The 13,402-nt window shown below is 43.9% G+C and overlaps 1 protein-coding gene across 1 annotated transcript in view; it reads left to right on the top strand.

The window, feature by feature from the left end:
* The window catches only part of CHD9 (chromodomain helicase DNA binding protein 9), a 2,842,495-nt gene that overhangs the window by 792,648 nt on the left and 2,036,445 nt on the right, over positions 1-13,402 (top strand). The window contains exon 4 of the mRNA XM_044082017.1: positions 9,875-9,974. Coding sequence (XP_043937952.1) covers positions 9,875-9,974 — 100 coding nt within the window. The remainder of the gene's footprint in view (positions 1-9,874; positions 9,975-13,402) is intronic.

Genomic DNA, 13,402 nt, shown 5'->3' on the forward strand with positions numbered 1-13,402 from the left:
AAGTCAAGTAACTAAGCACATCTTAGTGTGGTTTTGACACCCTAGAAACATCTTGCAGGGCAGCAGTCACTGGTTCTGTCCTTAGAAGGCATGCTTGGCTTAAGGAACAGACCTTGCCATACCATGTGAAATCCAAATTATTGGACGCGCCCTTGAAGAAAGACAACTTATTTGACACCAAGGCAGAAGAGGTCTTAAAAAAGATGGAAGGAAAAGCTTAAATCTATGCATACAGTTAAAGATTTCTTACAGGTCCAACCAACGAGGTTCAGTAAGCATTGCCCCCTCCAAGCAATGGTCCTTTCCTGCTCCCTCCAGGCCAGCTCAGCCCAGATCCAGGAGAAGCAGACCCCCCAGACAACAGCCCTAGGGAACGCAGAGATCTAAGCAATGGACTTCCTCCTCTTCAAAAACAGGGAGTGCAAAGCCACCCCCTTATTGTAAGAACTCACAGTGACTTTACACTTCCACCCCCTCCCTCTGCCCCACCTGCTTGTGCCCCTAGGAGGAAAACTCTCCTTCCACGCATGCAACTGGGCCACCATTACCAACAACCACCGGGTTCTTAACATAGTGTACCAGGGATACAAATTTTATTCCACACTCTGCCAACCCCAAAACGGTTCCCAGATCTTCCTCCAAACCAGCGGGCAGTGGCCAGAAAGCAAGTCCTTTCCCTGCTCTCCATGAGGGCAATAGAGCATGTTCCTGCAGAACAGATAGGCCAAGATTTCTATTCCAGACTCTTCCTGGTACCCAGAAAAGAGGACACATGGCGCCCCATCCTTGATCTATCCATTCTAAACACCTGTCTGGTGATACCAAAATTCAAAATGCTCACCCTCCATCAGCTTCTACCTATGCTTTCCAAGGATGCTTGGTTAGCCACCCTAGACCTTAAAGAGGCCTACCTACACATCCTAATCAGGGAATCATGCAGGAAATACCCAAGTTTCAGGGTAGGATCTGTGCATTTTCAGTTCTGTGTGCTTCCCTTTGGCTTATCTACTGCTCCCAGAGTTGCTTTTTGCAGACAAAGAAATATTCAAATTTACCCATACTTAGTCTGCTTGATTCAGGCAGATAGTCTGGAAAAGCTGCTACAGCACCTGACCTTTGTAAAGGACCTTCTGACCTCCCTGGGGTATACTATCAACGAAAAGAAATCAAAACTAGTCCCCACACAAAAAATTGTATTCCTGGGAGCAAGCCTGGACACATCATCCCAGATGGCATTCCTTACTCCAGAAAAGCAAGCCTACCTGACAGGCTACTTCTCTCAACTAACCATCAGAACCCAGTTATCCGCAAGGAAAATCCTGCAAGCTCTAGGGTTCATGGCCTCTTGCATTCTACTCATTCCATATGCCAGACTGCATATGAGGAAACTACAGTGGTACCTAAAAAGCCTTTGGTGTCAGCACTCTCAAGACCTGGAAACTATCATACCAATGATACCTTGTCTAAGGAAAGATTTTCTTTGGTGGGCAGCAGCATGCAACCACAACAAGGGACTTCCCTTCTCACAACCCCATGCCCCCCAAAACCTCGCCACAGACTCATCAGACTATGCCTGGGGTGCTCACCTTAACGGCAGGTGCATTCAGGGCCAGTGGACTCCAAATCAAATACATCTGCACATCAACCAAAAGAGATGTTAGCTGTTTAGCACACACTGACATCTTTCAGACCCCTACTCTCCCCGTGGCCTCTACTGATCAAAACAGACAACACCACAGTGATGTGGTATATCAACAAGCAGGGAGGGACTCACACTCATCCTCTCTGCAGGCTCGCTATGACCCTTTGGCACACGGCCTCAGCCATGCAACTACACCTATTAGTACAATTCCTGCCAGGCTCTCAACTCCCTGGCAGAAAACTTAAGCAGAAACCTGCTAGATCACAGAACCTTCACCCTTGTAACCCAGAAATAGGGCATCCAAAAGGTTGACCTCTTTACCTCCCACGCCAATCCATCAGCTCAGCAAATTCTGCACCAGGGGACCTCACAGCAAGGCCTGGAAAGTGAATGCTCTATCCTTCCAGTGGGTAAACCTCTTGATCTATGCATTTCCCCCTCTACCACTCATTTCAAGGGTACTGAAAAACCGAGGGTAATCCTGATTGCCCCAGACTGGCCATGCCAGCACTGGTACCCACTGCTGCGCAGCCTGTCACCCCTGCCACCATGTCACCTACCTCAGATCCCAACATTCCTGACCCAGAGGAATGGAGAATTCATGCATCCCCAATTGCAGACCCTCAACCTGGCAGCCTGGCTTATCCCCTGACCTCTCCTCAAGCTGCCAGCCTAAGCAAACAAGTTCTAGATGTTGTATGTGAGGCCAGACTCCCCAGCACTAGAAAATCCTATGCTGACAAGTGGAAAACGTTTTGCACCTGGATCCAGGCTAAGGGAGCCGGAACTGCACAGCCCTCCCTACCTCTCATCCTGGATTACCTGGGAGACCTACTAATCAGGGGTCTATCCTTCTCTTCAATTAAAATACATGCCTCAGTCATCTCTGCTTATTTCAGCACAGAGCCACCTCTCTTTTCACACCCTGTCATCAAACAGTTCCTAAGAGGGGCTAACAACTTAAGGCCACACAGAAGAGCTCCTACCACAGCTTGGGATCTTAACTTTGTGCTGGAAAAGCTCATCCTGCCCCCCCTTTGAACCTGAAACTTCAGCAGAGTTAAAATGTATCTCTTGGAAGATGGCCTTGCTTCTGGCCATCACTTCAGCTAGAAGAGTATCAGCGTTACAAGCACTTACGGCTGTAGAGCCCTTCATCATTTTCCATGCTGACAGGGTCTCCCTCAGGACTAACCCATCCTTCATGCCTAAAGTAGTGTCCAGTGTGGCTCCCAACCAATCCATTCATTTGCCCACCTTTTTCCCTAACCCACAAAACAAGGGGGAAAGGATTCTGCACTCTCTAGATGTGCAGAGACAGCTTAGATTCTACCTGGACTGGACTAAATCTTTTAGAAAAACTGATGAATTACTAGTCAGCTTCGCTGCAGGAGCAGAGGGCAAGGCCCTATCCAAACAGTCTCCAAATGGATAGCACACTTCATCCATTTCTACTACAAACAGCGTGGGAAACCACCTGCAAAGGGGGTCAGGACACATTCCACCAGAGCAACCTCCTCCTCTGCAGCTTTTCTCAGAGGGGTCTCCACCAGGGACATCCTGGAGGGTGCAACATGGACATCTGTTCATACCTTCACCAAGCATTACCACCTGCCTATGTTCTCCAAATCCAGGGCAGGCTTTGCCACCGCAGTCTTGCAGGGTATCCTAGCCAGCCCCCAGTCTTCTTGACTGCCTCCATACTTTTCTTCAGCTTTGGGGATCAACCCAAATGTGATGACTGCAACAGTGAAACACAAAGAACATGGTACAGTTGTGTACACTTGCCATAAATGTAGATGTTAGAGTGTATTCACCGTTGCAGTCCTGGTTTCCCTCCCTCCATCCCCCCTTCTCTCTCTCTCTCTCTCTCTCTCTCTCTCTCTCTCTCCTTACAAGGACATTTTGGTATTTACTTTCTACTGGTGGTGTTCCACCATAATCTTGCTCTCTATTGGGGGCTCCTGACAGGGAAAGAAAAACTGATGTAATGGTGTCGGCTGCCTGATTTTATACCACTGATGACCTGATGTTAGTCCTGGAGAAGACTGCAACTGATGCAGGTATACTAAGCCTCTGGTATTCGGGTCGACTCAGGGCTACCCCTGGCAGGGTAACCCAAATGTGATGACTGCAACAGTGAATACACTCGAACATCTACATTTATGGTAAGTGTACACACCTGTACTTTTGTAACCCTTTTTGAGGTATTCCAGCTGCAAAATTTCCCTTAGTAGCACTTGTGTTATCACCTAGTAGTACTACTCTTAGACCTTCCTCCCTTTACCCCTTTTAGCTCTTTCTGGCCAGTCTCCCTCACTTTCTGACAAATATGGATGGACACTTTCCTACATTTTCTCCTGCCAGTCTGGCTGATATGGGCATCCTGAGACAATGTAGCAACTGCCTCATGTACACTGACAACTCTCTACTACTACCACCTAGGAACAAAATTTGTGAGAAAAGCAATTACATCAGGCACGTAGTGTCATTGCTCTCTCCCCCACAAACCAGTATGTCTGGCACTGAGAAGGTTGGCAACATGAACACCACACCTCAAACACCACCCACACCTATACAACACACCCACACATATGTGGAGGCCTTCAACAAAATCATATCCAAACAATAGAGAACTCCGAGGCATAAATGCACGCGAACTCCACTCTCCACCACACCACCCACAGTCCACACACCTGTGTCTCACAGCCATCAAGGCTTGCACATAAACCCAACATATTAGTCATAGTAGACTCCATTGTGAGATGCACAGATGTGCCCCTTCACCAGGCTGGATAAGGAGAAAGTCACAGTTAGTTGTTTATCTGGTGCCAGAATCCACCATATCACCAATGCACTCAAGTCTCTCAACAGGTGTTATGACTCTGTCACAGTCCATGGTGGAGTGAATGACTTGAGACGTACCTCCCTGGACTATTTGAAGTGAAACATGAGCAAGCTCCCTGAATGTGGGTCACAGGCAGGTATGTTCTTAACCTTAAGCAGCTTTCTACCATTGCCCAGAATGATGTCTCAGTACAAACAGAAAATGATTGACTTTAACAATTGGCTTAGTTTCTGGTGTCATTTCAAGGATGATCCAGTACCTGACAGCTTGGGATGACATGACTGACAAAGCATGATGCTTTGCTGGAGATGGCTTGCATTTGTCTCCCTTGGGCTACAGGCTCCTGGCAAGGACTCTTGCCTCAGCCATAGTGCCTGTTTTAGGCAATGCCATGAGGTCAAAACTACCAACATGAAAATTTCGTGGAAACATAAATTAAAGGTCATGCTGCTAAACGCTGGAGTCTAAACATGAAACTGCACTCATTGCAAGCATTCTTAACCCTGGAAGAAGCTGACATTTGTGCAGTCACAGAAACCTGGTTCAAAGCTGCAGAGAGTACCCCAGCTATACTAGGTTGCTCATCCTATCATTCATTCAGAATCCAAATCGTGGGCAGCAAAACAAAAGGAGGTGGAGTTGCAATATGTATATAAAAGACATACTCCCCTCTAGACTGGTCAAACAGTATGATGCATAGGAAACACTCCAGGTGCAGTTAACAATTGTCAAGACCCCTACTGAAATCATAGCTAGCTATAGGCCTCCAACTTTGACTCAAGATGCCCACTCCACCTCTCTGGACCTCTTCATATCTATCAAGATTCAACCCTTTACCCTGATCCTGGGCGACTTTAACTGTCCAACCATAAACTGGAAGAAATACTCATGCTAAAACAGGCATACCCAGAGATTTCTTGAGTTCGTCAGTGCATATGCCTTGGACCAGTTGGTTGACACCCCCACAAGAGGTGAAAATATCTTGGACTTGGTATTAACCAACATGAGTAACCACTGCAGCATCCCTACAGTGTCATCATCCCTGGTAATATCAGACAACAAAGCAGTCACTTTCGAGGTCCCCCCCCCCCCACACACACACACACACACACACACACCTAGGGTCAAACAAAAAAAAACTTCTCCAAAGCTGATTACAACAGCCCCCTCTCCTCCATAAGAACTGGCATATATGTCTAAACCTACACCAAAGTACTATAGATTTATATAGCTGCATGGAATCAGGAATACCAGACAGGACAAAATCATCCTCCTCTAGGAAGAGTAAACTTGTATGGTGGACATCTACAATAAATAAACTCTATAGTAAAAGGAAAAAAATTGCTGTCCAGGACCAAGGAGGAGCAGATGCTTAATTGGAAGCAATCTCTCCTTAGCATGAACAAGCAAACGAGCACTAGTAAAATCCTCCTAAGCAAATTTAGAGTCCAAACTGGTCAAATCTACTAAAGACAATCATAAGGCCGTCTTCACATATTTCCGCAGTCTCATGGGAAGCACCCAGATCTGCTAATAACTGGTGGTCAGGGACACCACATACACAAATGCTGTAGAAATAGCCAACCTGCTGGCAAACAGGTTCAGTGAAAACGTCACCCCTCTGTCTCCGCCATCAGTAAATCAGGACGTCCCCAGTACTTGTCCCCCTCCCCTTATAGGGAGCAAGTCATCACTGCCCTCTCAGACGCAAAAAATACAGCCTCCATGGGACCTGATAACATCCCAGGCTGCATCCTACATGAACTCTGGCAGGAACTTGCAGCACCATTAGGCACCCTATTCAACCAATGCCTGAGTACCGGCTTCATCCCAGCTGAGTAGAGGACAGCCACTGTCATCCTTTTGCATAAAGTTGGAACGTCCACTGCTCCAGGAAATTATAGACTCATCAGCCTAACTAACCTGATCTGCAAGGCCGTGGAGTGGATTATCATGGATCTCATTAACAAGACACTTGATCCCACACAGTTTGGCTATGTCAAGGGGAGGTCATGCCTGTTAAGTTTGGTTGACTTCTTTAAGACAGTCACGAAGGCCATTGACGAGGGGAAGACTGTGCACACAGTCTACCTTGATCTGGCCAAAGCCTTCGATACTATTCCCTACTAAGGTATAATAGATAAACTCTCTCAACTAGGCATCAATCCATATGTTACCAGATAGGTAGCAAACTGGCTCACTGATGGAACCCACCTAGTCAAAATAGGGGAAGCCACCTCAAGAAGTAGACCCGTAACAAGTGGTGTACCCCAGGGATCGGTCTTGAGGTCTCTGCTGTCTGGGATATACTTCTCGGAGTTGCAGGACAAATCTAATGGGCTATGGATGACCAAGTTTACAGATGACTGCAAGCTGGGTGCTGTCATCAATTCCCCTAATGATGAGGACATCCTCCAAGAGGGTCTCACCCAAACAAATGACTGGTGCCAGAAACATGGCCTGAAACTGAATGCCAAAAAATGCATCATCATCCCTTTTGGGGAGAGTGATGTCCTCACAAATTATCACATTGTGTGCTTAGGACCTTATCAATCAGTTATATGGGACTTGGGCACCCAGGATGATAGTAACCTATATCCAGCATATTGCCGCTATTGTATAGAAAGCTTTCTACATGGCCCACCTCATTAGTAAGGGTATCTCGTCCAGGGACAAGGTGGTCATAACATCCCTGTATTCTTCCCTTACAAGACCCATTATTGAGTACAATGCCCCTTTCGACATGTACCTTACAAAGCACATGCAGCAGCTGGAGAGACCACAGAGGTTCCTCACCTGGAGAATCCAGGGCATCAAACATCTGCCCTACACAGATAGTCTAAAAGCCCTGTCTCTGTACTCAGTCTTCTACAGACGCTTCAGAGGTGACTTCTGTCTGGCATACAAAGCAATTTCAGACTCTGCCCTTATGGGACTGCTGTATATCCGCAAGTCAAGCTCCACTCGAGTAACCCACATGCGTGACCTCGGCCTTATCTGTGACATCAATAGAACTTGTTGGGACAAATTTGTGTCCCAGCGACGCCCCCTTTTGAGGAATAGACTCCCTCTCCATATAAAGCAGAGTACCTCATTAACTCTTTTTAAGCACAACCTGGATAACTGGATGAGGAACAGAAAATACACTCCTAGGATTCCACCTGTGTCCCTGCTGGAGAGTGGCATAGGCTGCTGACATGCTGGGACATGGACTAAATTCTTGGCTAGGCTTATAAGGGCCTCCGGGCCAATAGCCTAGTAACTTCCTATGATTATGTGAGTCTGTAGTATAGGGAGCCTGTACCAGGGATTAGTGTGCCTTATCTGAGTCTAGTATAGGTAGACTGTATCAGGGACTAGCGTGCCTTATGATACTGTCATTTTACAGGGATATTCCTAGGAAAAGTGAAATATAGTGAGAGAACATTCCGCTTTCATGTATGTTTCTATGGGATTGCTAAGTAGCGCATTAGTTTTCCTTGTTTGCCGCCTTGTTGTTCAACCAAGAAGAGAGTTTCAGAGCAGGCATTGCAGGAGATTGGTTGTACTTGAGTAATTTCTGCTGATTCTGGGAAATGTATGGTTTCAGGTTTACCTTTTGCAGGTTTATATTTTTCTGACATTTGTATCTAGGATGAAAAGTTGGAACAGAACGAAATTCCTAAGGCATTGAAAATGTGTTCTGTTTTGTTAGTTATATCTGCCTAATATTGCCAGTGTTGCCTGCTTTCAAGAAAGTTCATCTCACTGCATTTAGCTAACCAGTCATTCTCGTGCCGCTAGGAAATATGACAGGTTATACAGGGTATTCAGACTCAAGTATTTGTTTTCTTATCCTAACACAGACCTATTAGTGGTTTTCTGTAGCTAAAACTGCTGCTGAACATATCCTATTCCGTCTGTGTCGGATGGGAAAGCAGTGGAAAAGTTGAAGGAAGGAAATATATTCTTGTAGTACCTTACCATTCAGGATTTTAAATTGTCCAGCCCTTGTGCTAAAGTTTTCATCTTTGTCTTTCAGAACACGCAGTTTACCAGGCACATTTTAAAGTGTGGTCTTGATATTTCTGTTGCTTCCTCAGAAGCTGCTGCTTCTAGGTCACTGTTAAGAAGAGTTGGATTGGATTGGTTTCATTGTAAAGTCCTTCCTGAAAATGTTGACTGATATTTTAAATGTCCCCTTAGAAAAGTTAATTCTGTTTGGCCCTTCTGCGGATGAGATGATAGAGAAGTGTAATGAAGGGGAAAGCTAATTCAAGTTCAAAGATTTTTTAGATTTCACTTTTCAGAACTGTTAAAAAATCTTCCCAGTCCTCCTTAGCTACTTTTTTTTTCAGTAAGTAGTTTTGGCAGCAGGGAGCTGACAAACGGGTCTGAAAAATGCAGAGGCTGTAAAAGAAAGATAAATTCTCAAAAAGTCAAGGACAGTCCTATTAGTCAGTATATTTACCCTCCTGTTCAGGGCTTACTCCCATCCTGACTGGATAGGCCGCAGGATTTTTCCCCTACACCAGTGAAACATCTTGCTTCAAATAATTTGCAATGCAGTACGACAAATATTTTACCAGGTAACACTGAAGTATCCACATTAGAAACACTCAAAACAGTGTAAACTACTAAGTAAAGAAAAAAAGAAAAAATACCACTGCCAAACGTGGAACAGACTCAAGTTTTAATAAACAAATATAACAGATTGTGCTTTCACCCAATTTTCGTGATGGGCTTCTTCAGACACTGCAGTGTATGCCTTTCTGTAATATTTGTTAATTTATTTAATAGGTTAATCAATTATTTAACAGTGTGTCTTTGTCCATGTTTTTCTATAAAGTTGCAGAATGTGCGTAGATATTTTTTTAATGACCTACCCACTTCCCTTTCCCCCCTCACCACGCTCATTATTTACGTCCAAAGGCAGGGAGCATGTCAGTGAGTGTCCTCCCACCTTGGATAGGCACGTCCATCCCTTCTGCTCTGTCAGTTGCCTGAGCCACTAATCGAACCCAGGTTGGCTTTGCTGTAGTTGGGGCTTTATCCCTCTACCCCACTGGAGCAGCCTCTGTAGGGTATTTCCGAAGTGCTTACGATTAATGTATTCAAGGCAAAGTTTTGCTGTACTAAAATCTAACTGTTCTTTGTAGCTTTGCATTTGAGAAGCAACTTGCAAAGTTAATACTTTAAACTGCTGTTACAGTTTAAAAAATTCTTTAGGTGGTTAGGTCTGGAGGCATTTTGCTGTGTTTCTTATGACCTGATTAATTGCACGCAATGTTCTTTTTGTCAGAATTGTCTTGACAGTTTGATTTTTTTTTCACTTTATGGTTTATTTCACAATTTATGTTACTTTTTTTTTTTTTTTTTTTTTTTTTTTTTTTTACTTTAAACAGGAAACTTGTAATTACTTTGGGTAAAAAGAAAAAAAGAAAGAACGAATCATCAGATGAACTGACAGATGTAGAACAGATTCTGCAGCGTTCCAACTCACAGGTAAGACGTGGAAAAGAGTGCTTCAGTTTTGCAGATTTTAGTTGCGGTGTGTAGACTCGGGTGGGATTTATTTTTTATTAACTGCTGCATCAGACAAATACTAAACCAGTGATGGATTTGAATCCTAGATCCTCTAGCATTCCATTTTGCAGGTACGAGTTGGAAATGAGCAGTTAGATATGTATTACATGCATTGTTTGCTGCAAGTAGACTGGGTTAGGAGAGATTATTATTTATGGTAGTTGCCACACGGGCAAAACAATATAGTAAAAGTGCTGAGTTTAAGGTTGTGAGCGAGCATCATTTAAGGTGGCGCATGAGCAGTTCTTTGTAGCAAGCATTTATTGAATTCAGTTTGAATTCCCAGCACTGTGATCAATATTTCAGGATGTGAATTAATTTGCCTCATTGAGTTTGTTTCTAAAGTACTTGTCAAGGTTACCAGGAATTAAAATTTATGTTCAGATTATGTTGTAAATTAACATTTGTCGCTATGTTTTGCTTCCGAAAAGGAAGTGACTTAAACTAGTTTTGCTGACTTGCTTGCTTGATAATAGTTCCTTGGAAACTGGTAATGATGACACATAACTTTGCTTGTTGCAGTGAAGAGGGTTTTGGTTATATCAATGCTTATGTGCCTTTGAATACTGATGGTTTCAAAATTAAAAGTGATTTTGCATCTCAATAAAGGACATTCCTTACAGCAAGGTTCTCAGAAGTGATATGTAAATTAACTGCATCAGAAAGATAATCCAGGACTGTGTAACCCACAATGGTGGAAAAGATTTTCATTCTATGAATACATAAGCATTTTTGAATACTTTTTATTGTAAGACTAAAAGTGTTTTTATGTCAGTCTGTCTGCCCCCTCAACAGCTCCTGTCAAAAAGCTTTCCTCTTATAATTTCTTTTTAGCAAGATAGTTGTTAAATTTTATATAAACAAAATAAAATTGTATGATTTTAATAATGGACATTGTTAAAAAAATGAGAAAACAGAAATATGTTATTTTTAGATTATCTGACAAAGGAAAAGTCTGTTACTAGCATTTTACTGTCTGTAATCAACATTTACAAGATACCAGTACTCAGTCTGTGAGTAGAGAAATCATGTAAGGCCTTTATAAAGTTCATTATTGAATAAAGGTGTTTAGGGGTGCTTATTTGGAAGATACTAGGCTGGCACTTTGGCAGTATTCTGCTGTATTTCTAAGGCTCAAAGTTTGATTAATCATCCTAATCACTCTGCTGTTTCTAAAAAGAGTGCTTTATTGCAAAACATAGGTCTGATGAGTTTTTCGTTTGCCTCAACTAATGGGTGTATCTAATCCAGTCGGATCCAAAGCCAGCAACTTTTAGACTCTTGGATCCAGGGCTCAGGCTCCTCCCCACTACCCCCAATTCCTTCAATTCCCTTCCGTACTTAAAGTATCGCAAGTCTCATTTGCTGCTCGTTAGACTTGGTTGTGATCTCTGGGATCATTGCAATGATTTGCTAGTGTGTTGAGATGTCTACTTTTTTTTCCTTTTTGAAAGTTTTTTTTTTTTTTTTTTTACCTTTGGTGGTAAATTTCTTAGATTCTTCTTATTTACGCAGTAAGGTTGTTGGTGACAGTTGTGGCCCCTTTTGTGTTTGCTGCTTCTGGTAGTACGGCCTGTTTTCCTGGTGTGTGTGTGCTTTTACTTGCTTTGCTAATTGATTTCTAGGCTATCCCATACTGACTGACAAGGCTTCATGGTTTAAAAAGTGCATTTCATGTAGGCACAAGACCTCCCCTGACCCTGAACTTCCCTCTCATTGTTTATGCTGGCTAGGGATGGCTCAAATTGATGAGATTTGTTCCTCCTGATGTTCTTCGTGTTTCACTTTTGCAGTCATTGCATTTGGGTAATCTGCTGGCAGGTTGCCGTCAGTCGGCCTGAATTCCAAAGTCTTGGGTCCTGCGTCGGTTGCTGTCTTCTCTTCCATGATGTCAGGTCGTCAGGGGTATAAAACATGCAGCCGACGCCATTTTCTTTAGTCTTTCTTGCTGCGCGGTGCCCAAAGCAGAAGCATTTTGCAAGTGCCGGTTGGCCGACTACTGAAATATTCGGGTTTGAGTTTCAGAACCGAAGTCTTCACTAAAGCTAAGTACCCTGTTGGGTTAACTTTTTTCTTGCTCCTTACCGATGTCAGAAAAAGTTAATAATTGTATTACTTGTGGGAAGCAAATACCTCATAAGGATTTCCATTTATACTGTATTCCTTGCCTAGGCCCTGATCACAACGTGCCTGGCAGTCTGTTTTGTGCTAGATTTAACCAACGCACTATTAAGCGTCGGTATATTTTTGCATCAAAGTATTTTGGAAACAGATTTAACTACCCAGAAATGTTGTCGGATAGCAGTCCGACTAGCAGAGTACATATAAAATGCAAAGAAAAGGACAGAGAAAGGCAGTCGAGATCCCAAACAGACGAAGCTTCTCCTAAGCCAGTCGCTGGTTCACCGGTACTCAGTGAGGTGCTTTCGCAGCCCCTGATACCCGCTACCTTCGAGTCGCAGGCCTCTGCCGACACCCACGTGGGGTCCGGCATGCCACAAGATACTCAAGGTATTGGACCGACGGATGTGTCTCCCTCGGATAGGTCCGGAGCCGCTGAGCAGGCACCGGCTTCTGAGGGTGTATTCAGACATCAACATTTGTATATCAAATCGATGACAGCTGCAAAACCAAACACAAAAGCAACTTCTAAAACTAAAAAAACTGACGCATGAGCCACGTGCAATGGCCTCTATGCCTAAATAACAGACGATCAAAATGGCTGAAGACCTCATTACCTTGATCAGGGAATACCCATCCCCCTTCAGATAAGAGGCCTAGGCAAGACACTGATTATGAATCTTCAGATCAGGTTTCTATTTCATCTGATTCCTCTTCTGATCAGGAATTATCTATACCTCCCTATGAGGATTCTGATACAGATGAGTCTGTACCATCTGCATCTCCTCCTGTGGATTATTCATTTGGAGAAACCTTGGATACTTTGAGGGAGCATTTTCACTGGGAGAGTTCAGACTTCTCAGAATCAAAAAAGAGGCTCAGGGATTTCCTTCTCCCTCAGCACAGGCCTTTAGCCATTCCCCCTGTTTTAGACATTGTGGATGATGTGTTTTCAGAGTCAGGCTTGACCCCTGACTCCTTATCTCCGGCTCACAGTAAGCCTGACAGATATTACAGGGTCCCTGACTCTCATAAATTTGTGTTTAGAAACCCTGCTGCTGATCCTGGAACTATTTCACAGGGTCCAAAGGGAGTTAAGGCCTCAACAGCAAAAAATCCTACCCCCTCTGACAGAGATTCAAGGGCACTGGACAGATGGGGGAAAAAAAGGTTTATACATCTGCAACCTTGGCAGTCAGGGCCTTAAGCTGTCAATTTCATATGCT

Source organism: Protopterus annectens, chromosome 8.part1, assembly GCF_019279795.1.
Source record: "Protopterus annectens isolate FY-2018-M chromosome 8.part1, PAN1.0, whole genome shotgun sequence".
In the NCBI taxonomy this organism is placed as follows: Eukaryota; Metazoa; Chordata; order Ceratodontiformes; family Protopteridae; genus Protopterus; species Protopterus annectens.